General features: G+C 45.0%; 1 protein-coding gene across 6 annotated transcripts in view; it reads right to left on the bottom strand.

Annotated features, from left to right (window-relative positions):
- Positions 1-26293, bottom strand: part of NTM (neurotrimin) — a 941188-nt gene that overhangs the window by 106266 nt on the left and 808629 nt on the right. For all 6 annotated transcript variants that reach the window (XM_090291030.1, XM_090291029.1, XM_090291032.1 and 3 more), the window contains exon 4: positions 12166-12291. In XM_090291030.1, the coding sequence (XP_090147156.1) occupies positions 12166-12291 (126 nt within the window). The remainder of the gene's footprint in view (positions 1-12165; positions 12292-26293) is intronic.

The raw sequence follows: 26293 nt of genomic DNA, 5'->3' as shown, positions 1-26293 counted from the left end.
GGGCAAAAAGTCAGATGAATAATCCCTAGTCCCCCAAAACAGGCAATAATGGAAGCCAAACCAGAAATGTGGAATTCCTTTGTAGCTTACCGCTACCTCACTCCGAACCACATGAAACCCATCAGCGGGTTCTGGTAATTCAGCCTTCTACATATCTCTACATGCCATCTCTTTTTCTCCATTCCTGCTAACGCATGACCCTGAAGGTCAGTCTCCTTGCTTTGGCTCACAGAAGGCTTGACCTTGCCAACAGATACCTGCTGTCATCCCCCTCCCCCACCTTTCAGGTTCAGGAAAACAGGGAGTTCTATCCCTTACCATGGATATGCTGTAGCTGAAACCTGTGAGATGTGATTTCACTGCCTTCCATCAGGACAAGGGACTGCCTCCAACACACCTCGCACCTCCTGCTGCTGACTGACCATGCAGTGTGACCCTCTCCCCTCCGTCGTCAGTGCTGTGACACACCTTCATTCCTCACTTCTCTCTGCCTCCAGGTCTGATCTCTGCAGTCCCCAAAACACCCGCTCCCTAAGCACGATGGTCTCCCAGGCCCGAAGCCTCTATGGTGAGTATTTCTTGAATTGCCCTTATCAATTAAACCCAGCAGTTTCTGCACTCAGCGCTTCCTCACGAGCACTCTCAAGAAATTTCCAGGTTGTTTTCTCGGCATTGAGGTTGAGGTGATGGTCTTCCTCACTCCTCAAGATCTCTTGGAAAGCATTCCTCTTTCACATCTTTATTGAAAACCCTTGCTCCTTCCAGTCATTGTCCTCTGGCAATGTTGTGTCTACTCTTCCTCTTCCTTGTGGTCAATGGCTGATGTGCTGATCTCTTTTTGATTCTTTCAGAGCATTCATGCTTGGCTTACAGCCCTACATGTCACTAACCTCAGCCATTAGTGGGGGTGACTTCCACGTTCCCATTGATGATGTCAGGCATCTGCACTGTCAACTACCTGGATCCTTCTTCTCCATGGACCTTCCTCTCTGCCTCAGTCACATGCAGCCACTGAACATGTCATTCTCTGGAACCTGAAACCACTGATTACGGGACCATAATTTCTTATTTGAACCTTGTAACTTACCAGTGTGCTTATTTAACTACTCACACTGTAACACCATACTTATTTTATTCACTCATGTATTAAACAAATATTTAATGAATGTCTACGAATGGATAGGCACCATGCTGAGCACAGGTGCACACAATGCAGCATGCTCCTTGCCATCATAAAGCTTACAGTCCATCGAGAGGAGGGCAGGTATTAAATCAATCTTCTGTAGCCACTAGGCCTCGCTGCGATCCTTTAACATGCCAGATGTGTCCTGATTGGGTGCCTTTCTATTCACCATTAACCATTCCAAGAATACTCCTGCTGGAGCATTTTTCTCCCCCAAACTTTTATGGGGCATCTTCTTAATGAACCCACCCCATCTACTCTGTTTGAGATCACACCCCATGCACATGCTCTGATAACCTCTAGCTCTTTTCCTGATTAATTGTCCACAGTATATACCAATAACACATTATAAGGTTTACTTATCAATAGGCTTATTTTCTGTCTCTCCCATTAGGATGTAAGCTCCATGATGCCAGGGGATTTGCCTGCTTTATCCATTCATGTTCCTCCAGTGCCTGGGACAGTGCCTGGTGGCGGGTGCTCCATAATGATTATCAAGTGAATAAATAAATCAGTGTATGAAGACTCAACATTGTTTTGCTGAGGAGTTCTCCTGGGGGCAAAATTCATGTCCCCTTCTCTGCTTAAATCCTTCTCTGGGATGGTATGAGATGGAATAAATAAATCAATAGAGGGAGAAAGCCATTTGTCTTACTCTATTGTGGCCAAACAGCTCCCACCACAGTGACCCCAGCGAACCATTCCATAAAGGGCAAAGCAGTGATGCAGGGAATTAGGGAAGAAACACAGGGGCTCCTGGGCCGCAGATCAGTTAAACAGGAGGGGTCCTGAATCTATTATGGAGGAACAACAATGTCCAAAGTCATTCATTTTAACTCTCTGTTAGAAGAGGCAAGAGGAATTTGTTTCTCAGGGCTAGAGGAGGGGTGAGCAGAGAGAAATCAGCCTCTATTGGAGAGAAGTAAGGGGCCAATGCGATCTTCTTAAGAAAGAAATGGATACATCTTCCTGACCCCCAATGCCATGGCAATGACCAAGCCGACTGTGCAGTAAGTAGTGTTTGGAGAACCTGTGCAGCCGAGCCAAGAAGGGAGCTGGAACCTCGATTGTAGAAGAGCTGAATTGGCATTCTGTTCACTCCTTTCCAACCACCCTGGCTCCCGTGGCAGAAGCATTTTACAACACGAGGAGGATGGAGCATGCCAAATACCACAGGAAGTGCAGGAAAACTAAATGGGGTTGGATAACGAAAACCATACCCTGAAATCCAGCGATGTTCCATATCTAAAGCTGTTAAAGTGTGCAACAACCTTATAATGACAATAAAAATAGAGGACATGCCGTTGTGTGAGTGGATAATAGTATTTAACATGAGGAAAAAATAAACCAAGTCGGAGAGCAGCTCTATCACTGCTGTGGGCCATGGTCAAGGGGGAGGGGAGGGGGCAGAGAGCGTAAAACCAAAAAGGCATACTCAGTGGGAGGAGGAGAACTCACCTGAGAGCCAAGAGCGGTCAGCCCTCTATGCTCGGGCTACGTCCTTTGTGTACAGACATTCATGCAAATGTCACTGAAAGGAGCCTGCGATTATCGGGGAGGACGGACTGCCCAACCTGGAGTCCATCACCTGGACAAGAGTCTGGATGGCTTTGTAAGAATACTGTGAAGAAGAGGACAATCCAATGTCCTAGCCTGGCAGGAGGTCTGAACCAGAAAACAGTCATGTCCCCAAGATCTCAAACAGTGATTTTCAACCTTCTTCGTCTCATGGCACACATAAACTAAATACTATAACACTGTAGTACACACACACACACACACACACACGCTGATATGACAGAAATAAGTATAATTTTGATTCATTCATACTAGATGGCTCTTGTGTTGGCTGTTGTCATTTTTTTAATTTGGCAATCTAAGGGAGAAGAGGCCAGTGCCCCCGACTAAACACTCAGGTAGTGCATGTTTTAAAAATTCTTGTGGCACGCTGTTTGAACATCTCTGATCTAGAAGAAGCAATGGGTTAGAGATCAGACAGGAAATCAACACACATTAATACAGTGAATCGTGGAATAAAAATGGCTTGGATTTAAATTTTGCCTTGGCTATTTACCATTTGTGGGCAAGCTGTCCCCTCAAACCTCTATTTCTTTATCGCTAAAATGAAACTAATGCCTACTTATAGGGTGCTTTCTATAATGTATATAAAGCGGAGTGCCCAGCACATAGCAAATACTGCACGGCAATAATCCTTGAACTTGAGTGTGTATCACAATAACCTGGGGGATTTGTTAAAATGAAGGTTTATGGGCCCCTTACTGGGTCTGTGGTATAAAGAAGGTGTTGCTGCCGGTCCCTCTGGGAAAGTGCTTGTATAGCACGGTGGTCAGGCGCATGTGCTCTGGAGACACTGTCTGGGGTGGGGCTGCTGCCAGTGGAGCTGTGTGACCTTCCCCCACTAGCCTGACATCTTCCAGCCTTACTCGCTCATTGGCAGAGCAGGCTAATTATAGGATCTGACCATGAATACAAAAAATACACATTCGTCTATGTAAATATTCAGAAGAATGTCCAACACATCCCTAAGCATCTAAGAATGGTCAGTTATTGTTATTTGGGTATGATAAGTACTCTGATTATAATTTAGACTCTAGGGAAGAAGCAGTCCTCAGAGGTCATGACAAGATACAGGATCCAAAAGCAGGTACAGAGTCAGACCCACACACTGAAATCCCAGTGACTAGGATGTTTTGAATGGGAACTTCCTCCAAGATCCCACGGCAGTCATGGTAGATCCTAACTAACCATGGAACTCCCCAAGCCTTTAACTGGTCCACAGGGGTGGTGTGGTGGGCGGGTTGCTGTGGTTGTGGTGGGTGGTGACACCGTCTGTCATGGGTGCCCCTCAGAGATGGGGTCTCCCAGCTTGGAGGGGCTGCCATTTTAATGAGCCTTTGCATCTTACGGGGCCAGGGTTGGTTAGCATCTGTAGGGAAGATGATTCAATCTCTGTGCTTTTGTGTTTCCTTTTTTGTTCCATCAAAACAGTTCTGCATGGTAACGGTCGCCAAGTGCCAGCATAAATAGCCTAAGACTCGGGGGGAATGTGGGGGAGGATGCTGTTAGCAATGTCTGATTTCAGCAGATGTCTGATTCTACAACATTTTTCAAGGGTTTTAAAATAATTGGTTAAAACCACAAACAGTGTCTGTGGTGTGCACTCCTGCCCTTGGTTTCTAGACTGAGGTTTGATTTCATATGTTCTCAATTCAAGCACATTGAACTCATTAATTTCTCCACTAGTCTTTTTATGATTTTTCTCTTCTTTGAAGTAGGAAGTTTCACAGCTATAATATTGCTTTAAACCGGAACATAAATATTAAACTTACAAAAACCCTTATTGACATTAGCAAATTTCACCATAACTGTATCTATCTAGCTATAATTTTATAGTTAAAGAGAATGATGAAGTTAAAGAGTGATTTATAAATGTCTTCCTTCACTTTCTTCTCTCCCACCTTGGTCTCCATGTCTGTGTTTAAATCATTTTCTTAAATAGTTTCTGGATCACTCTGCCCCATACTTGAGGTTGGACCACTGGTGTATCTTTATCATAATAAATTACTTTCTTTGTGGAGGTTGGGCCCTCATTCTTACACAATATGCTTCACTGCTGCCCTGGACAGATCTGCCACTTCCCATTATGATGCAATTATGTTTTCCCCCACCATCGATGACCACGGTAATATCTTTTGTAACAGCAATCACTTGGCCCTCCTGGGACAGCTACTCGGGGTACTTGGGGAATTTTAATCAAGCACCTTCATTAATTAGAAGATGGTAGGGCTTAGGGAGGTGCTGATTAAGCACCTTTGGATATTTATCCATTCTGGTAATGGACTCAGCTCGGGCTTTTGTAAGAATTCAACCTTTTTCAGACAAAAATAACAGTAATAATTTCCTCCCAACTGTTCTTGTCCCATGGGTGGGAGTGAAGAGGAAGGGGCTGGCCAAGGCTGTTGGAGCTAACAGTGCTGGGCACCTGTTATGTGTCCTTAGGGGACCAGCACTTTGCGCTAGAGAGCACATCGAATCCACACCTCATTCATAGTAGAAAGACATTATAGTTTTTATTTTGCAGATGAAGAGTTGAAGCCTTGGTCCTATGGGTAGACCAGAAGGTGAAGTGAGGGAAGAGCTTTTTCTGAAGAATTTCTTTAATGATTTGGGAAACAAATGATAGATGGTAGAGAGTGATGTGAAGAAATGAAGCCCCTGTGTCTTACCCTTTACTCATTAAAATTGATGTTGTTTTAAATTATGTAGCAGAAAGAATTAATTTTAAGAAGGAAAGGAAAAACGCTGCATCTACAGATTGGATACTTCTTTTCAACAACCACCAACAGGGTCTGGTGCTGTGCTTGGTGCCAGGATCCATCACACAGCCTAGGAGGTACTCCTGTCCCCCCCGATCTCTGGGACCACAGCGGGGCTTGTGAGGAACCGTAAGAACTTCCAATGTTAGGCATGTGTGCAAGGTGGTGTGGGAGCTAAAGAAAAGGGTAACTCACTCTGCCTGAGGAATGTCATCAGAAGCTTCCTAACCGAAGCCTTTGAGTGTGGTCTTCAGTCAAAAGCAGAACTTTATTCAAAAGGTGCACACAGGACAATGCTCCAGGGGGAATGCATGGGTAGGTGCAAGGTGACAATGCCAAGGATGGGGTGAAGGTCAAGTTGTTAGTGTGTCTGCAGTGTGGGAGGCCATTGGGACCCAAGATCAATTCATTAAAACTCTGCTTGCCACACCCAGAAAAAAGAACCACATTAATCAAGAAGTGCATTTGCAGAGAGATTTATCACTGGCTCACAATGAACCAGTTGGTAAGTAATGAAGAAGGGCCAGCTCTGCCCAGTCCTGAGACTGACACAGAATAATGAACAGGCTGGAAAATTCACACTTGCCCTCAGGAAGCAGAGAAACAGAGCTGACACCCTGGCTGCTCCGCATGCCCACCTCTGGGACAAAGTGATGGGAGAAAGCTCCTGCTGTTTGGCTTTCTTGGATTCTATCCTCCAGCAGAAGGCAGATAGGCAGCTGAGCAGGAGGTCAGAACAGGGAGGCTGCCCTGACAAACGACAAAGAGACCCATAGCCCAAGCCTTCCTTTCTCCCTCGGGTCCCTGTCACTTGAGAACTTAGGTATAACTTCCTTGTTTCACAGCACGGTGGCCATGACCAGAGAGTTAATTTAGTCATTGAGTTCCTTCTTGGCTTACTGCAGAAAAGATTTATAGCCTGTATCGATTAATTACAGGGCAATCCAACCAAAATGAGATTCCAAGAGTTGTCCAGAGTTGGTTGGCACAGATAGAGATCTTATATAAAAATCCTTCTCTCTCTCTCTCTCTCTCTCTCTCTCTCTCTCTCTCTCTCTCTCTCTCTCTCTCTCTCTCTCTCTTTTTTTAATTGGTCCTCTCCTGCTGGGTGGTTACTCTCCACGTGTATGGGGACCCCGTCAGTTCCACTCCGTGCTTCTTCCCTCCCTTCCCCGGATCTTTCTGCTGGAGAAATTTTTCTCGTCTGCTGTCCTAATAACCGTGCCACACGGGCCCCTAATGCTGGTGCTGACAGGCTGCTCATTAGTGCCAGGGTGCTGCCGTCAGCCGACGGCATGCCAGAGCTCTGCTCCTGACACTTTTTCACAGAGCTGTCACCGGAGGCATGGAGCCTGCCAGCCCTGGTTGAACTCAAGCTGTGATACCTCCCGTGCCAATTAGTGCTTCGGTGTCCTGCCTGGCTGGGGAGGAAAGCCTGTCAGGGTGACAAATGGGAAAGTAGGTGGGAGCATGGCAGGGCCAGGGGAAAGCTCAGGGCATGGGCCAGGAGAAGAGCCTCCATCCAGCGGTCACTCTGTCCTCAGCAACTTGGTGTCTTTGAAAACTCAGAGAAGCAAAGGCTGGGACAATGGACTGCCCACGGGGCCCCTTCAGGTACAGCAGGAATGCTGAGGGGACAGGAAAGAGGCCTTGGCTCTGAGGACACGATGGCTGCACAGTCCCACAGGTATGGGCGTGGATGGCACACGGAAGTGACCGCTGTACACTGTGGCTCACAGGGTCTTTGCACGGCCCTGGAGGAAACCAACCTATTGACCTCTGTCCCACCTCCATATACACACTGTGGGAAGTGGGACGATTTTTTTTTAATGCTATTTCTCTTTTTGGTATTGATTCCTTTCTTTTTGTTTTTTAACCCATAGGCACTGAAACTCTTGGGAGTCATGGAGGGTTTAGGCACAGGTAGGGTTGGAAACAGTAAGACACCCAAAGGCTCAGGTGCCCGGAAAGACCAGATAAAGAATATGCCAGAGAAACACAGATATCAGGAGTGGGATCGCATGACGCCATTATGAGGGTCGACATAGCTCACTGAAGACCCACCTTCAAAGTCACTTGTGAGCTTTCTCAACTTTTGCAAAAGAGAACTTGAAAAAAAAAGTCTCTCCTTGAAGGAGAAGTCAAGCCCTGCCACAGCAGGTTTCCCACTAGGGGATCTTCGGGAAAGGCTTGAAGATCCTGTGAAGACCCGAGAATTTGTCTTGAAGACTCGCCAACAGAGTTTAAGCAGGAAACACACCAGATCTCAACTGCAACATCAAAGTGGACGAGGATTCCTCATGAATCGGGATGAAGTCTTTGAACCGGGTGAACAGGCATGCCCCTGTGGGGCGCTGCCCCAAATAAGCGCTTTCTTACTGATGCAACAAATATTCCTTGAATTTTTTCTAGGTGCTGAGCATTGTGCTAGGAGGTGAAGAATCAAAGATGAATGAGATGCAGGCTCTGGTCTCAAAATCTCATGAATTAGAGATCAGAGCATCTCTGTAAACAGCTCACTGAGCCCCAACCGATATCTGTGCACAAGGTGTTCTACCAGTAGCCTTCATGAGGTATTTTTTTTTCTGTGTTTTATCTGATGGGAGAAAGAGGGAGGGAGGTGCACCCAAGAGGGGACCTGCATCAGGACACTCAGTGTCCCCTGATTCCACAGTGTCACAGAACCCACACATCAGTGACTGGATTCATGCCTTCAACTGAGTTTTATGCTTCGCTCTCAGAAATGTGGCAACATAGGAATCTCAACCTTCTCTTTAAAGAACTTACACTCCAACAGAAACTGGAAACATAAAAACTGGGTATTGAGGATACTTTTCTATGAAGCATGAGGTCCTAAAAACCACCTTTGGATGCATTTGAAGAGACGATATTTTTGTTTACTAAGAAAGATGCAGGGGAATCAAGAATACTAAAGGTTTTCTCTTGGAGATAAAGGGCCATGCTAAAATAAATTCCTGTATCCCTAGAAGAAGACAAAATACAAGGTGCAGAATACAAAACAGCCATGAATGGGGAATGCGTCTGAAGCAGAGTGTGGGCGCACTGAAGGTGCTTTGGCACCTGGAGAAGTGTGCTAGCACTTACACAGAATTTGATGAAGGGCCTAAAAAGCATTCATGCAGCTCGAGACCGCACAAAAGACAGCCAGGCGGGGGTGTTTCCTTTAGGACACCAAGGCCCACGCAGGTGCAAGCGGCGCCCGCACATTCCTAAGCAGGAGTGCCGATGAGGGCAGGTGTCTTTTCAGAGCTAATGAACTTTCTACTTGAACGCTTGGGAGTAGTAACTTCATGTGGGGAAATGAAAAAATCATGCTACCAGTAATAGTAGATAGGAAACTACTCAGGATCAATGGCAATGCAGACAGGTAGCTGGGGAGGCCTCACCTCCTTCTTCATCTTGGATATGGATAAATGACATTTTTTTTATCTGATGTAAAGTGCTAGGCAGACAACCGTAAGACAAGCCTCCTCCTACCGGGCAGGCACTCCTAGCTCCTGCGTATTGAAATGCATGAGCCACTACTAATAAAATGGTGGTTAACATTTCTGCATTCTCTTTCCACATAAAAGGTGGTTAAGACTAAAAATGCATATTCTAAAGTGGCTTAGGTTATTGAAAGTTACAGTATACAAGTTGCGATGGAGGAAACTAGGATTATTCAGAAACATATGGGACAAACACATCAGCCTAGAGGGAGAAAACACAATAAAGCCATTGGGGTTGCCAGAAGTGCTTAGCCTCGGTCAGCGTTCCATTCAGGGATTTCAGGGGAATGTGCTTAAGCATGATCTTGACTGAGACAATGGTCTACCCACACAGGATGGGGCAAAGGGTGGTAGCAGCTCTCTCCCTTGGGAATCCTTGCTAAGGTGCAACATATATTGGACTGTAAGGAACCTCAGACTGGTCCTAACTTGTTTGAAATAAGCTTCCTTTGGAAATATTTAGTGGGGAAAGGTGGAGGTCTGACTGCTAAGGATCTCTAGCTTCAGTTCAGATTTGGCAGCAGCCCAATGACATCTCTGATCTCCAAATAATCAGTCACTAGGAAAAGAGCACCCTGGTGAGTCCTGAGGTGATTAGTTACTGCTTGGCTTGTCTCATCAGTTTAAATGTAGGAGAGTGAATCTGGACCAAGGATCTGGAAAAACTGCTCATCTCAATTACACTAATCCACAGGTAGGTTCTGATTATTCGGCTCCCTCCCCTTGATCTATCTCTGTTTCCATAGCAGCAAAAAAAAAAAAAAAAAAAAAAAAGTAGTGTCTGGCCCAGGCTCAGGTCAAGTTTCCTGGGGAAATGAATCTGCCTGATGTCTCCAAAAACGGGAAGAAGAGTCTAAGGTACAACAGTGTAAATCTGAGACGAATGGAAGAGGGCTCCAACATCAGAGGGAAGACAAAAGTAGTCATGCAAAGGAGAGAAAGAAGGGGAGAAAGAGAAAAAACTGTGGAAAAAAATTAAATTAAAGTGGAAACATTTAGAAAGCTGTGAGAGAAAGGGAAAGCAAAGAACAATAGGAAAAAGCATAAAAGGGCAAGACCAAAGGAGAAGATGCATGGAGAAGAAGGGGGAAAGAAAGGAAAACACCCAGACAAGGACAAAGAGCTGAAGGGCCAGAGGAGGAAACGAGACAGAGGCAGACCTGCAAGAGTGAGAGGCGCAGGGCCTCTTGACATAAGGCAGAGTGAGTCTTCCTGGGATAATGACTGTCCTGCAGATTCTGAAGGCACAGATATCCCTTGCATTCAATAGCACTGGCAACTCAGCATCGAGCAGGGATGGGTGGTGTGCACCATGGTCTTAGAAGTCTGTCCCTTTGGATAGCACCTCTTTCAGAGGTGCCCCAGGACCACATTACATCATAAGTGATCTGTGCACACCTGAAGCCTCCTCCCAGATTTCGAGCCAGTCCACACTAAGGTCATTCCAAAGCAAGAGACTGGCAGAGATGCGCGTGGCTCTCTGGTCCTTTTGCTCACAGTGGCGGCATCAGGAATGATGGCATGGGAATGCTCCCAGAAATTCAGGCCAGACACTGAAAATCTCATGATTCCTCTGAGGACCTCTACCAGGGCGAATTGTTAATATCTAAAAGAAAGAATTTGGTATTTGGGGCCCACTCAGAGCCCAAACTTGTATTTTAAAATGTCCAAGCATAGTGGTCACTGTGATGCATTGCCACTATCAGGAATAGAGGGTGTCTGCTCCAGGGGTGAATGTGGTGCTGATGGACAGTGCTCAGCTGCAACCTTATGGGGATTGTCTCCTACAAAGGGAAATGCCTGGCCCAAGGTCACTGTCTCTCTGCGGACAGTCCAAATTCAGTGACTGACTGCTGTGCTGGTATAGAAGGCCAGCCCCCTCAGCTCAAAGAGGGAATAGTTCTGAAGGGTCACCCTAGCTTCAGAATTCCCCACAAGATCAGCTGATGAGATATGCCACTTGATTTCAGTGCAGCTCAGCTCCGCCAACTGTCCAGCCCTTCTTTCTCTTTCTTCCACAAGGGTTGATTCCAAGAGTCCTGGAGGAACTTCTTGCATGCCAATCACCTTATAGAGTCAGCTTTGGGGGGGACCCAACCTCAAACACCTAGCAAACGACTACCACTATAATTCCTTTAAAATCCTGAAATCTTCACTACTCAGCAATACTTGTATCTTCGTGCATACATTCATATGTATACATTAACTGGCAATAAGCTATGAAAGTAAGTGCTTTTATTGATGTCTCTGTTCAAATGTCCCCTTTTCAAAGGCCTTCCCTGACCAAACCTCTTTTCCTTCTGTCAATGTGTACTGCTCTATTTTCTCATTCTTATAACCACCCGTTATATTGTATATTCAGTTTTTGGTCATTTTTTCTCATGGAACGTGAGCTTATGAGAGCTGGAACTTGTATGCTTTGGTTCATTGCTGTATTTTTGGTGCTTAGAAGCATGCCTAGACTATAGCAAGCAATATAAAATAATTTAATGCAACACGAATAAAAGTTAGCTTAATGGTAAATGGCATCTACCTTAAATTCTCAAAGTTTAATGTTCAATCCATGAAAGCACAAAACGATGCTTAGTCTCATCTGTACAATAGCTAAACATTAAGACAAAGTAAAGTTTGCCATTTAGTTATCTGGGGTTAATCGTAGTAAAACAACAACAACACTACAAAACAACAATGCAACAGAGACCCAATGTTTGGCAATGTGGAAGAAGCACAGATCTGGAAATGTTCCACTGAGGACTATGGTCATTTGAAGCTCTCCTCTATCATCCTGTGTTTGTGTTTTTTGTCTCTTAAAACAACCATCTGAACAATGCCACCAAAGCTAATCGTCCCAACATCAAATATGGCCAATGAAGTTCTTCCAAAACATTTTACCACCATTTCATTCACCAGCAACTGGGATTCAGTCCGCAGGGATTGGAGAGACCCTCGAGTATGACTGCTGAAGTCTTAGAGGACACAGCTGTCTTTCAGAGAACACAGAAGTTGGTAGCATCATTATCCGGCTACCAAAAATGTAGGGCCTGGTAGACAAATCCAGCAGCCCATTAACCTCCTAGCTGTGGCCAGCAGTTCCCCTGGTCCTTTCATGACACATTACACCAACCTGCTCTCTTACCTTTGGGAGAGATGTGTCTCCAGGTAACCGTAGGCTCTGGTCTGCCTGTTGCTATGCAGGTGAGGCTGATATTGTTCCCTTCATTAATGGAGATATCTGAAGAAATCTCTACAATTTTGGGAGATACTGTGAAGACAAAAGCAGGAGAAGGAAAATAAATATCCTGTGAAACACTTCTTTGTTGTCTTAAAATGATAGTTGGCAGAAGAGCCCAGGGACTGAAATACAAAGGTTATAGAAATAAATGATGAGAAATTAGAGGAATTATCTTAAACACAAAAGACACATCTTACCTTGAATTTAGCTTTTATTTCTTCGTATTTAAACCCAAAGTCAGGCAGTATGGATGGGAACGGATTCCATGCAATACTGCAGTAACTATGCTCCCCACCTTCACCCTCTTCCTGTCTGAATGCCCACCATCAACCCCCTCCGACATGTTTTCACAAGTCATTCTCTACACTGTGTTCAGAGTTGTCTGAATGGAATGCAATTCTGATCATATCACATTTCTGCCTAAACAACTTCAATTGTTCTTTACTGCCTACCCGATAATATCCACAAGTGCTATCCTAGCATAGCATGTCATTCAGAATCAAGCATCAACCTACGTTTCCATTGAATTTTCCACTGATTCTGCCTCAGTGTATCCCTTGTCATCCCCAATACGTTATGTCCTTGCTGGTCATTGAGCATTTGGGATCTATATTGTTTGCAGGTCCTTCCTAGAAACTCCCAGTCATACTTTAAGGTCCAAATCAAATGCCACTTGGCTGCAGCTTTTCTGATCCCTAATTCTCTCTGCCACCCTGCACAACTCTTAAGTGACTTTTACTTCCTATCCATATTCTCACAGGCTTGATGGTGAGCCAAAGAAAAGAAAAGTCAGTTAGCCAGACATCTTTGGTCTCTTTCACTGTCCCCTGAATAGATCCCTCCAAAGATGGGAGAGGTTCATCTTAATTGGTAGATTTGGGGACAGGACCCCACTCTGTTCAGTCATTATTTTTGGAGCCAGACCTCTCTTAGGAACTTCTGTTCCATTGTGCATCTCCCCCTCATGTGTCACAGGGCAATGTTCCCCAGTGTGGGCACATCCACAGCAGAGCCAGCAGTATTTGTGTGTCTCATTTGGGGGTTCAGTCTTAGGGGCTAATTGTTGCTACACATTTAAGCGTAATTCTCCAGCATGATATTTAAACCTAGTGAATGTGATATCCGGTTCATGACTGACTATTCATTTGTCTTCCAATTGGTTTATATAGTAGGGGTGTCATTTGTTAGGCAACCTCCAACTCTTATTCTTGGCACTTATCCCACTATGTTATGGTTATTGGCTTAACATCTCTCATCCACTAGACTGTGAGATTTTTGATGACCTAAGCCATGACTTACTTATATTTATATCCATAATGAAAGCTCAACAGATATTTATAGGATGGAATTATAATGGTTGTTCAAGGAAACCACCTTCCCAACCTGCTATATGTTCAGAACAACCTCAGAATTGGATTATTAACACACACCATTGCACTTCTACTGACAGTGGATTTGACTCATTAATTCTTCACAAATTAAGTGGACCCTCCACCAAGCTCTTTTAAATTTCTTCATGTTAGTTTCTTTCCTTGAATAAGAACTCATCTCAGCCACCACAGCATGGAATTCCAGGGCGCATCACCCACCCAGTGTACAATGCCACTGGCCTCCCGGAGATCCCAGTAGAGCTGAACATGAACCTTATCCCCTGTCTCATGGCTGTCACATGAAACTCAGGTTGGTTGATTGGAAATGTCAGTGCTCTTCTTTTCTCTACATGAAGGATTAATCTATCACTCCTGATTGTGCTGGATTTCCTCCTTCACAAAAAGGGAATATCATGCAGATATCTTCTTCTCTTAGCCTTTGTTCCTTTTCCTCCTTTTCCTTAAAATTTTCTTCCCCATGCACACAGCTGGAACACTCAGTAATAAGCATGAGTTCCACATTGTCTTCTTATCCTCATGTCCTTAATGCGGACTTTGATCACCTAGGCTCTTCTCTCCAACTATCTGTACCTATTGGAATTGTTTGGGTCCTGGCTGTGTTAACACCCTTTGTGATCTCCAAAAGGATGTGACCTTTCCTTCTGGGGAATCCCATAGCCTTCTTTAAAGAAGTTAAAAAATTAACTCTCTTAGGTTACATTTGTCTCATCTTTCTATGTTATGATTATCTGAATATAAGAGATTGAGCAAGAGATTTGCTAATTTTTAAAATTTTTTCTGCTGTCCTGAATAGGGTGTCTTCCATAAAGTAAGCACCAGTGAATAGCTTTAGATTTAAATTTCCATCCAGCTTCAGACAGAGACAATGTGTGCACGTGCACACACAGTTACCTGCACTCTCATGGGTACTTGGTAGGACATAAACAATGGAGAATCAGCATGACAAAGGTGGAGAAGTGACCTTTGGCTCCGCGATCCAGGACCTCTATGATGTAATATTATGATTTAAGGCCACATCGTTTTAAAAGCCATATTGACTCTTCTGGAACAGAAATATAATTGATGAGTTAATGGCAGAACACCCGATTTGCTGACTATCTGAAGGATCTAACTTACTAAACTCTCTTAGTTCTAGAATCATTTAAACTTGATGGATTTTATTCACAGAGTTTTAACTGGAGTGTTCACTTCTTGGACCAGCACTCCCTCAGCCCATCCATTTCCCTGGCCCTGCTCCTGCCCATCCCTGGCACCCACACAGCGTTGCCTGTTTCTTGGAGGACAGGCTGCCTGCAGAATGACTGTGTTGGCCTTGCAGACATCACTTCAACTGTTCAGGTAAGTAATTTATTGATCTGTAAAGCAGTCCAAGATGCTCTGCAAGGGATTATGTCACACCAACTCCCTGCAATAAAATAAAAAATGATGGACTTTGTGAACACAGGGTGATTTAGGGTTTCTAGTTGGAAGTGTGCTTAAAGTACATTTTAAGTGGAAATCAGGTTGGGTAATGAATTACTTCTGCTTTGGAAAGGCTGACTGGGAGTTCATTTTCCTGGCTTCCTACATGATAGCTGATCTGCTAATCACACACTAGAGAACAATGGACAGTCCCCAAGTAGAATAGGAGGTGGTTTGGGCCAGAGCTGTCAGCAAAGCAAGTATATTAAATGAGACAGTCACACCTCATCCTTGGAAGAATCATCTAGAATTACCTCCCTCCTCTAACAATTGGAAAATATCCAAATCATGAAATAGAAGTTGGTGAAATGCTTGCTGTCCTTTTAATCCCACCAACGAGTATAATTTGAATATGGAGAATTTCTCCTGGTTACATTCAAAGGCAAACCATTCATGGCGTAGAGCTGAAGGTTTAACCAGCTATCAGAACTAAAGCGGTATGGTGCCTAAGATGTTAGGGGATTAGAAGTATCATTTTCTTGGTAGCATTTTCTAACACATTGTCAGTATTTAAAATTGAATTGAATTAATAAGGATGTACTATGGTTTTAGTTAATGCATGTTCATAAAGAAGTTTTGACCAACTGAGAATGGGTTTCTTATATGTTTATATTTTCCCATGGACACATTGTGCATCTTACCTATTTTCATCACGTAGACTGCTAGAAATGGATTAGGATTGCTTTTTCTTTTTCATTTGCTCACTCATTCATTCATCAATATCCTGACTACCTCCATATACCAGCATTGTTCCTAGCACTGAGGACATAACAATGAAAAGGACACAGTCCTTGTCCCCAAGGGATTGACAGATCAGCAACATAAATGCAGATACAGGAGCATGCACATCCCTTTCATGTATGGTGACATAGAAAGATCAAGTGTTAAGGTAAAACTGAGGAGAGACACCTGAGCCGGCCTTCAGATGGATGCCGCGAAGGCTTCTTGGGTATGTGAGACCTGAGCTAAGCCCTGGAAGATAAGTGGAAGTTGATTCTGAGAAGAAGAGGACAGAAGACATGCTGGGCAAAGAAGACCTCACAAATAAACCACAGATGTAATCATTATGTAAGAATAGCTGTTAATGGAGGCTGGGCCCAAAGCCATTCAGTAACCATTTGGCGAATACCTACTATATACACAATTGTGGACTAAGTATATGAATGGTTTGTAGAAATATACAATTGTTTGGACCTTCAAGAGTTTACAATCTGTTTGAGGAAACAGTGCATATAAATATCCCAGAGGGCTAAATAGCAAAGCAATTGTTTTCACCAAATAGTATGTGATTGAATGTTAAATGAAGGGCACAAAAATTAAGTTCTTGGAGTTCACAGAGGGAGGATCATAGCAAGTAGGAGTGTCGGAGTGGCTTCACCTCAGACAGAGGGTCTATTTTGGATATCTACAAATGAGAAACTACTGCAGAGGCAGAAAATGAGGAGTTGCTTCAGGGAGGCAGAATTACATGGACGTAGAAGGGAAGGCAGAAAGCCATGGCAGGTATGAAGATACTAAGTGTATATTACAGGAGGCAGTTGAGAGTAGTGGTTGAGACCCTGGCTCTCCTTCATTCAAAATGGGTAACCTTGACAAAGTTACTTGACCTCTCTGTGCCTTACTTTTTCATCTATGCAATGGAACTGATAGTGGAATGGACCTCAGAGAGATTTTCTTGAGAATATAAGGAGTAAGTTTATAAAATATACTGAGAGAAGCTCCTATAAATATAAAGTGCTCAGTCAGTGAGTTTTATATTATATGTGTTTGGCAAACACATGTCTGTAGTTTCAACATAGATGGATGATTGATAAAGTTTAACTGACTCAAGGAAGAATGAATAAGCTAGAGCCAGATTATGAAACCTAAATGACTAGGTCCTATATTTTAACTCTATCCTGTAGGTAATGGCAAGCCTTTAAAATTAAAAAAATAAAGATAAAATTATATATATTTTAAACGTACTTTAAGCAAAATAGTCTGGTAACAATGTATCAGAATGACTAGAGGTCTTTTTAGAAATAGGAATCTAGTTTCTGTCTAGAAACTATAGTCAGAGAAAATCAATCCATATGAGTGCTATTCAAGACCTGGATTAAACTGTTGGCTTTCCTCAGATGGAAAGAAAAGGATAGATTTGAGAGTAATGCCAAAGAAAATGTGCTGGAATTTGACGACTGCCTGGGACTAGGAATACAAAGTGCGATACGAACACCATTTTGTTCAAGAGCAGCTGGATGGCTGAGCTAGCAGATCCCTGGGTGTTACAAGGAGAGCTTTTCTTGGGTAGAACATCAGTTGGATCACTTTGCTTCTGTTTTAGACATGCTATGGTCAGATGATAAGGGGAAGCCTACAGATAGACAGGCTAGCTAGTCTGTCAGCAATTGGAGTTGTACAATCAAAGGTCTGGGGTGCGGTCTGAGACCTGCTAAGAGTTCACAGTTCCTTAAAAAAGGCCATTGGCTTGCTTCTCCAGACATGCAAGTGATGTCTCTGTTGGCATTTGAGGTCTAACATAGAAAACACTCACATACAGGAAGAGGGAGACCTAGAAGTGGTTAAGTCATGTGTGGGAAGAAAGGCAGACACCTGATGAGCCGCACTCTAGATACAGTTTCCCATTTAATACGTTATGCTAAGGTTTAATCTGGCTTGTATTGAATTTTAATTCAAAGATGTAAATAATTAAATAACATAATTATTAAAGCAGTATTATAGGGAACTTCTCCACTCTTGGTTTCGCTTCCACTGCCCAGGTGTTAAGTTTTAATAATTATGTCATTAATAAATAGCAATTTGCTGTTTTTAGCACACAGTAGATATCCTATTAAATCCAAATTAGGAAGCTTTATTAAGCACTGCACGGTCCTGTGGGGCTGAGAATGCTCCTAAGCTACTTGGACCAGGTGACTCCGCATGGCACAGGCAGATTTATGCCTCCCAGACGCCTTCTGCTGCTGCCAGTGGCATTGCTTCCCCTCCCTCCCCTCTGTAGCGAAGGCCTGAGATGTCATGGCAACTCGGTACAGTTTTCACAGCAAGAACCACGTCACTGCATGGCTTTTTGACCTTTGTCTTTAAGGAATTATAAGGACCAATCTGGAGTACCTCAACTTTCCTGATTTCCAGATCCACACAGAGGCACTGGGGCCTATGGCAACAGCCTGGGGCACATTCAGTCTGGAGCAGAAAACTCTTAAAGAAACAGCTAAGCTGATGCTGGTTTGTGGACTAATCCATCTTTTAACATTGGCCACTCTGGACCAAGGCAAACTCTAAGGCAAAGCTGAGTTGTTAAGGCGTGAAGTCAAGCTGTGAAAATTATGCTTGACCTAGAACCTCCCTTCTTTCACTGAACAAAGACATGAGTCCATCATGGAGCATGAAGACGCACTCCTCCTTTGACTCCCAAGAACCATTATGAACCAGAGCCTGCCTTCCTCTCTTCACACACAGCCCATTTCATTCCCTTTTCTGACTCCACTGTCCTCCTATCGCCCTAAAACACCAAGCTGTTCCTTGACTCAGATCCTTTTTGTTTGTCTTTCTTCCTGCTCCTCACCTGGCTGGCTCCGTCTCATGCTTTAAACCTTTGCTCCTCTAGGAAGCCTTTCCTCATAGCTTTTTCAAAAGGAGAACTCCCGATACTAGGTTGATGGATAATTATCTGTTCTCTCAAATAAAATATAAGTGTCATTTGTTGTCGTGTTCGTTGATGTGTTCAGCACACCCCATGATGTCTGGCATAGTTAGTGTTCAACAGATACTTTTGAATGAATGAGAGTGGTTTTACAAGACTGTAAATTGACATGAATAAACTTGCTCAAGATCTTTAAATAGCCTCCAAAGACCCTCAGCCTCTACAATAATGTTGACAGTTACCAGTTGATAATTCCTGCTGTATAGCTGCTATTTTGCACATATTATATTTACTTTATTTTATGCCTGCATTAACCCCACAAGTGTATATTATTTCTAAAGTGACTAATTGTACTGGTTTACCTGGAACTAAGGGGTTTCCCAGAACATGGGACTTTCAGTACTGAAGTCAGGAAAGTTTCAAGCAAATGGCAAATTATTTCCCTTCCCACATTTTACTAAATGGTATTTATATATAGGGTAGTCAAGAAACTTGTTCAAGAATGCTTAATTAAAAATTACAGAGCTGCAGAGTGTTTTTTTTTTAATGTGAGATTATATGGATTAGAAAATAAATGCAAACAGAATCATGAATGCACACATAAAAGGATAAAGAAATCAAAAAATAAATATGTACATATTTATATACACACATATATGCATCGACACATTATGAATCGCTGTTGTGCATTATACATTTGACCAGGCACTTGATTCCAATGACGATTTAATCATACAAGAACCCATTGAGGCAGTGCTATGAGTATTTATATTTAAAAATAAAGAAACTAAGGCTTACTGAGATTTTAGTGGGTCCCCCAGGTTACCCAGATAACAAGTATCAAAGGTGGGACCTGAACAGTCAAGTCCATAGAACGCAGATTCTCCACACAGTGTTCTTGCTCATCCACCCGGCCACCTGCAGGTCTGAGCCTCCCCAAGCATCCTCTTCTAAAACTCCAGGTGAACATCTTCCTACCCATAGTACACTGAGGAAAGTGAGACCTTTCTGTCCCTCGCATGTGGTGTTAATCTTTCTCAGAAGAATGGGTGGGAAGTGCTATTAGTATATTTTTGGACCTTCCCACATTTTCCTAAATACCTCTTCCTCCTCCCTGCTCCATCACCAGCACTGCCTATCCCTTGTGCTCCTGCTCATCCTCCGCCCGGTGTGCGTGAAAAGAGAGCAGGGCCTTCCAGGACAGCTTCTACCAGAGGCAGCACTGGGCTGATGCTTCCTGTAACCAGGCATCCTAGCTCTCTCTGCACCAGAGCAGCAATCAATTAAACCCACTGCGGAGTCCACTGATCAAGGGATTTATTTGGCTTGTTTTGACTGAGAGGATGACTCAGTTAGTACTTCCTTTCTTCTGTTCTTCATCTTGGCCTTCCTTATTTCTTTCCTTCCATCATTCCTACTTCCTTTTTTCCAACAGAAGCATTTGTGTGACAAAATGTATAACCAGTATTGTGGAATCTAGGTTGCAGGTTTGATTCCTGGTCAGGGCACATGCCTGGGTTGCAGGTTCGATCCCCAGTTGGGGACCCTATGGGAGGCAACTAATCAATGTTTCTCTCTTACATTGAGTCTCTCTCTCTCTCTCTCTCTCTCTCTCTCTCTCAGATCAGTAAAAACATACACTCAGGTGAGGGTGAGGATTAAAAAAAAAAGAACCCTAAGCTTTGCATCAGAAAATGAGGTATAAAGCTCAGACCCAAGAGTAATACTAGTTGTATAAACTCATGCAAATCACTTCGCTCTGGTTATTTTAAGTCTATTAATACCTATTTTGTTCCTTAAAATAAATGTTCCATGGATCAGGAAAAAAATAAAAACGATGACAAATTATATGTTAAACATAAAGTATTATTCAAATAGGATTTATTAGTGTTATTAAAAATGCACATTCTGGACATTAGGAGATATCTGAGGAGAAACACAGGCATTGGGCGCAGTGGGGTGCCTTGGTTCAGAGATTGAGAGGAACACACCTCCCATGCCAATGCCAACCATGACTTCAGATGCACTGGTGGTTCTGAGACAAACAGCACTTGCATGTGAGGGCACAGGGTGCAGCCGGGACGGGGACCCTCTCCCCTGCCAGCAGTATGCATGCTGCCTCCCTTTCCCAGAAGGGACAAGTCAGATCACATTCAGCATCCCAGATTAGATTCTGAACACGCAGAGGACTCCTCGTGACACAGCCCTGGGCAGGTTGTTATTTCTTTTACCAGAGCCCTTTTGTCATTTCTTACATCTCTTTCTTTCCCTGTCTCCATATTAAAACCATGCGTGTTTGCTGGAAAATCACAAAGCCCTGGGAGAAAACCTAGAGATTTATTTGGGATTAGTCATAAACCACTGGTTCTGAAGTTTGGAATGTGTTGCTTTCAGGATCAGCTGAAACGTGGAAGGAAGTCTGATGAGCTCTGCTGCCTGACCCCGTTTAGTCGTTCCTGATGGAGACATAGGGGAATGAAGCAAACACCACACACTCCTCACTCCATGCTTTCCTGCTTCTGGGCACTTTAGTGCCGACTGAAGTTCACAGCGACCAAACGGTAAGCATAAGTGCTCCATCATACTTGGCAGCCTCCACAAAATTTTTGAGACACATCTCTTCATCGATTGCTGAACATGGGAACATGGGGGAATTATTGCTAATCAGGGTATGGCTCTGACACCCAGATAGGACTGGTTGCTTTCCAGCTTCTAGTCTAATGGCACGAGCTGTGGGCTGAAGGCACAGGGCTGGCTTCATGCCCCACTCGCAGCAGGACTAGCTCTTCAGAGATCAGTTCATGATGGGAAGGGGGACAATTCGGGAAGGGAAGGGCCACTGAACACCTTCCATGTTGAGCACTTTGCTGGGGGCTTAACATTTGCTTCTTCCTCTTAAATCCTCACAAGAACTCAGACATGACTCCCACTGTTCAGTAAAGACAATGAAACTCAGAGAAACCAAGCAACTAGCCTCGTTATACCAGAAGTCAGACTATTGCAGATTCTCTAATAAGGTGTCCCTAAAAAAATCAGCTAAACTCGACACAAACTAGAGGGCCTTAATTTTTTTTTTAAATGTCGCTACCGAAAGGGAGTCAATTAATATCCTGATTCACTTTTATAATTTCATGAGGAAAAATAAAGAGAGAAACCCAAGACAAAATTACTCTATTATTATCATTCCTCGAGGGAGAAAACTAATATTTGTTGAACACTTAATAAGTGCCAGGTCTGTTCCAAATATTTCCCCATTTAATCCAGAACACTAAAGCTTTAAATAGCTAACAATGTGCTCAAAGTCACTGAGCTAGAAAATGGCAGATCTCAGTCCCACCCTTTTCTTTTCTTTTAATTGAATTTATTGGGGTGACATTGGTTAATAAAATTATATACGTTTTATGTGTACCATTGTATAATACATCATCTGTATATTGCATTGTGTGTTCACCACCCCAAGTCAAGTATCCTTCCATCACCACTTATCCCTGCTTTACTCTCTTCTTCCTCCCCCACCTCTTTCCCTCTGATAACCACCATGCTGTTGCCTGTCCATGGGCTTTTTTTTCTTAACCTCTTTACTTTTTTTATCCAGCCTCCCATCCCCATCCCCTCTGACAGCTGTCAGTCTGTTCTCTGTATCTATAAAGTTGTTTCTCTTTTGTTATTTATTTTGATCATTAAATTACACATATACGTGAAATCGAGGAATGTATGAGGGTATCAAGAAGGCAACAGGCCCAATCCCCTCCAAGATCGCCCCCCTTAAATCCAAGACAGGTGAGGTCATCACTGACCAGGAACAGCAAATGCGGCGGTGGACCGAGCACTACCTCGAGCTGTACGCAACGAAGAACACCGTAACAGACACTGCTCTTAACGCCATCCCAGACCTACCAGTCATGGAGGAGCTAGACACCCCACCTACTGCGGCAGAGCTCGGCAAAGCCATCGACCGCCTCGCTTGCGGGAAAGCACCAGGAAGCGACGGAATCCATCCAGAAATCCTAAAGAGCGGGAAACCAGTCCTGCTACAGCCGCTCCACCATCTACTCTGTCTCTGCTGGAAGGAGGGTTACATCCCCCAGGATATGAGAGACGCCAACATTATCACCATGTACAAGAACAAAGGAGACCGCAGCGACTGCAACAACTACCGGGGCATCTCTCTCCTCAGCGTCGTCGGCAAAGTATTCGCCCGGGTCGCTCTTGCCCGCCTGCAGACCCTTGCTTCCCGCGTCTACCCAGAGTCCCAGTGTGGCTTCAGAGCTGGCCGATCAACAGTGGACATGATCTTCTCCCTACGCCAGCTGCAGGAGAAGTGTCACAAGCAGCATAAACCACTCTACCTCGCCTTTATTGACATCACGAAGGCGTTTGATCTGGTCAGTCGAAGCGGACTCTTCAGCTTGCTACGGAAGATTGGCTGTCCACCACATCTGCTTGCTGTGGTCATGTCCTTTCACGACAACATGCACAGCATGGTGTCCTACAACGGCGCAACCTCTGAGGCCTTTCCAGTCAGCAGCGGAGTAAAGCAGGGCTGCGTCCTCGCGCCTACGCTGTTCGGAATCTTCTTCTCCATGCTCCTCCAATACGCCTTTAAGGACTGCAGCGAGGGTGTCTTCATTCACACCAGATCCGATGGCAAGCTCTACAACCTGGCCTGTCTACGAGCCAAGACCAAAGTCAAAGAGGTGCTCATCCGTGAGATGCTCTTCGCCGACGACGCAGCTTTGACATCACACTCCAAAGAGGGACTCCAGCAGCTAGTCACTTGCCTTTCCCATGCATGCAAGGAGTTCGGACTAGCCATCAGCCTGACGAAGACGAATGTTATGGCTCAAGGCACGGGGACTCCCCCATGCATCACCATCGACGGATACACCCTGGAGGTTGTCAACGACTTCACTTACCTCGGGTCCACCATCTCGAGCTCTCTGTCAGTCGACTTGGAGGTCAACCGGAGAATCGCCAGGGCAGCCACAGTTATGGCCAGACTGAACCGGCGAGCGTGGAACAATTCCAGCCTCACTGAGAAAACCAGACTGCGCATCTACCAAGCCTGCGTACTCAGCACTCTCCTCTATGGCAGCGAGACGTGGACCACCTATGCAAGGCACGAAAGGAAACTCAACAGCTTCCACATGAGGTGCCTGCGACGCGTCCTGCATGTCGCCTGGCAGGATAAGGTTCCCAACACCGAGGTGGTGAAGCGAGCCAATATGAGCAGTTTGCATGCAGTTCTTAGCGAGAGACGCCTCAGGTGGCTCGGCCATGTCAAAAGAATGGATGCAGGCCGTATCCCCAAAGACCTCCTCTACGGCGAGCTAGCAGAAGGCCAGAGGATGACAGGGCGCCCAAAACTGCGGTTCAAAGACATCTGCAAAAAGGACATGACACAATGCTCCATCAATCTCAACACATGGGAAGTTCAAGCAGACGACCGCCTAGCCTGGAGGCTCGCGGTCAGGCAAGGTACGTCACGTGCAGAGGCTGCGCGCAACGAGGAGGCGGTCCAGAAAAGATCGAGGCGGAAGCAGCGTCAACAGCAGCAACAACGGCCAGCTGCCTTCACCTGCAACAAGTGCGGCAGGGATTGTCACTCCCGAGTCGGACTGCACAGCCATTCTCGGCGGTGCAGATAGACTCTCAAGAAGCTATGCCATCGTCTCTCGAGACGGACGGCTGCCGACGACGACGATACGTGAAATCATACAGTATTTGCCTTTTTCTGACTAATTTATTTCACTTAGCATAATTCCCTCCAGGTCAGAGCCAACCTTTTCCTACAGGGTTTTGGAATGAAATGAAATATGTAGGAATAATTAAAAGCACTTAGTGGACTGCTCATCACTCTACAAATGAATGCTATTGTGATTGAGATAATGTGGAGGTCAGTCAATTAGTGGTAAACAGCCTGATAATCTGTCGCAAAAGCCATCCTAGAGTTGCTGTCTGGAATTTCTTTACAGCACACCTGGATCATCTAGTGGCATGCACACTTTCTTCACATCCATGTCACAGGTAGGGGCTAAAAAGAGGGTCTGACCCCTTGTGTTTCTAACTTCTCCTCCCCAGGATTTGTTTATTCCTGTTGCTCCCACCAGCCAGAGCTTCGCCCTGTCTTTTCGGGCTTGTCTTTGAAGCCTCCTTAAGCAGCTCCTTTGTCCCCGTGGCACCTGGCATCTTACTATGTCTCTCTCTTCCTAAAGTGAGGATGCAGCTGATGTCCATTAAACCCAAGCGACCTGTTAAGAAAAGCTATACACCCGCCTCTGACATTTTTCACCTCCTACATCATCAGCTGTTTCTCTCCTTTAGTAAGACTTTTGGCACAAGCTCCAAAAGACCTTCTGAGGCAGGAGACAGAGACCCGCCTCTGGCTCAGGGCATGAGGTCAGGTGCTCTGGCAGGCCCCGCCTTCACTGGAGGGAGCCTTTAGATACATCGCAGTTTTAGAGTCTGCAGTTCCTGTGGCACCACTTCATTTGCACCAGGGGTCATTTTTATCCACATTCAGAAGAAGTTAGTGACTCTTCTCCTTTAGATGGGTGTTCCTGCTGCTGCTCACAACCCGCCTTGATGAGGAGGAATGGTCTTTCTGCACTCGTCTGTGCCTTCAGCAACTCCAGGGTGAAGCCTGGCTGCTCCTCCTTGAGACGGTGCTGGTAAACCAGTACCTGTGTGTGTGTGTGTCATTGCTTTCTCCTGGACTCCTGGCAATGCTCCTCTGCCTTCACACTCCCCTCTGCCGTTACGATCCGCCAGGTGGGCAGGTGGCCCCATCCCAGTGGAGGCAGCAGGGCAGGGCCAGGCACCAGCTTCTGGGTGCTCCTGGGGTCAGCTGGGCAGAGACCTGCCTCTCTGAGCTGCCAATCTGCCAGCTGCCAACAGCACCAGGCTCACTTCCCCCTTCAGCTGCCTCGATGGCATCATCAGCACGTTGACTCCCAATTGCCTGGAAACACTGGCAGCTATGCCCTCAGATGCACGCTGTAGAGCCGGAGGCAGCAGGAACTGTGCTGACTGCCTAGGGAGGTGGTGGTGCAGTCCCCCTCAGCTCCCCCCCGGACTGCAGTATGGCACAGATTCTTTCAGACTCTTCTCTCTCACCTCAGGTACCTGCCAGGCTGAGTTCAGAGGATGGCAGACAGCCCTGAAGGGAATTTCTGCCTCTCTCTAGCACAGTACCGATGTTGCTTAACTAAAAACTTGGAAACTTGAGTTACACCCATACTCCCTGTACTGTTGTCTCTGGGAATAACTTGAACCAAGTGGAAGAAATGTCTCATTATTCAGCCTTGGGTCCCGAAGCCCAGGAAGTGGCCCCACTGCTGTCCAAGGTAACTTGTCAGTTGGTTTAAAACTGATTTTTTGTCCCGAAGCCTTATTGCCAGTAAATCCCTCATAAAGGCTAAGGTCTACAACATATCAAGGTGAAGCTCTTGCCCTCTAGCACGAGGGGCAGAGAGACAGGCTAGTCTGTTTCAAGCTACACGTTTTAAGCCAGAGCGGTGACGTTGTACCTCCCCTG

This window comes from Furipterus horrens, unplaced genomic scaffold (assembly GCF_987537825.1).
Source record: "Furipterus horrens unplaced genomic scaffold, mFurHor1.1.pri manual_scaffold_11, whole genome shotgun sequence".
NCBI classification, from domain to species: domain Eukaryota; kingdom Metazoa; phylum Chordata; class Mammalia; order Chiroptera; family Furipteridae; genus Furipterus; species Furipterus horrens.
This window is presented reverse-complemented; position numbering and strand designations above follow the sequence as displayed.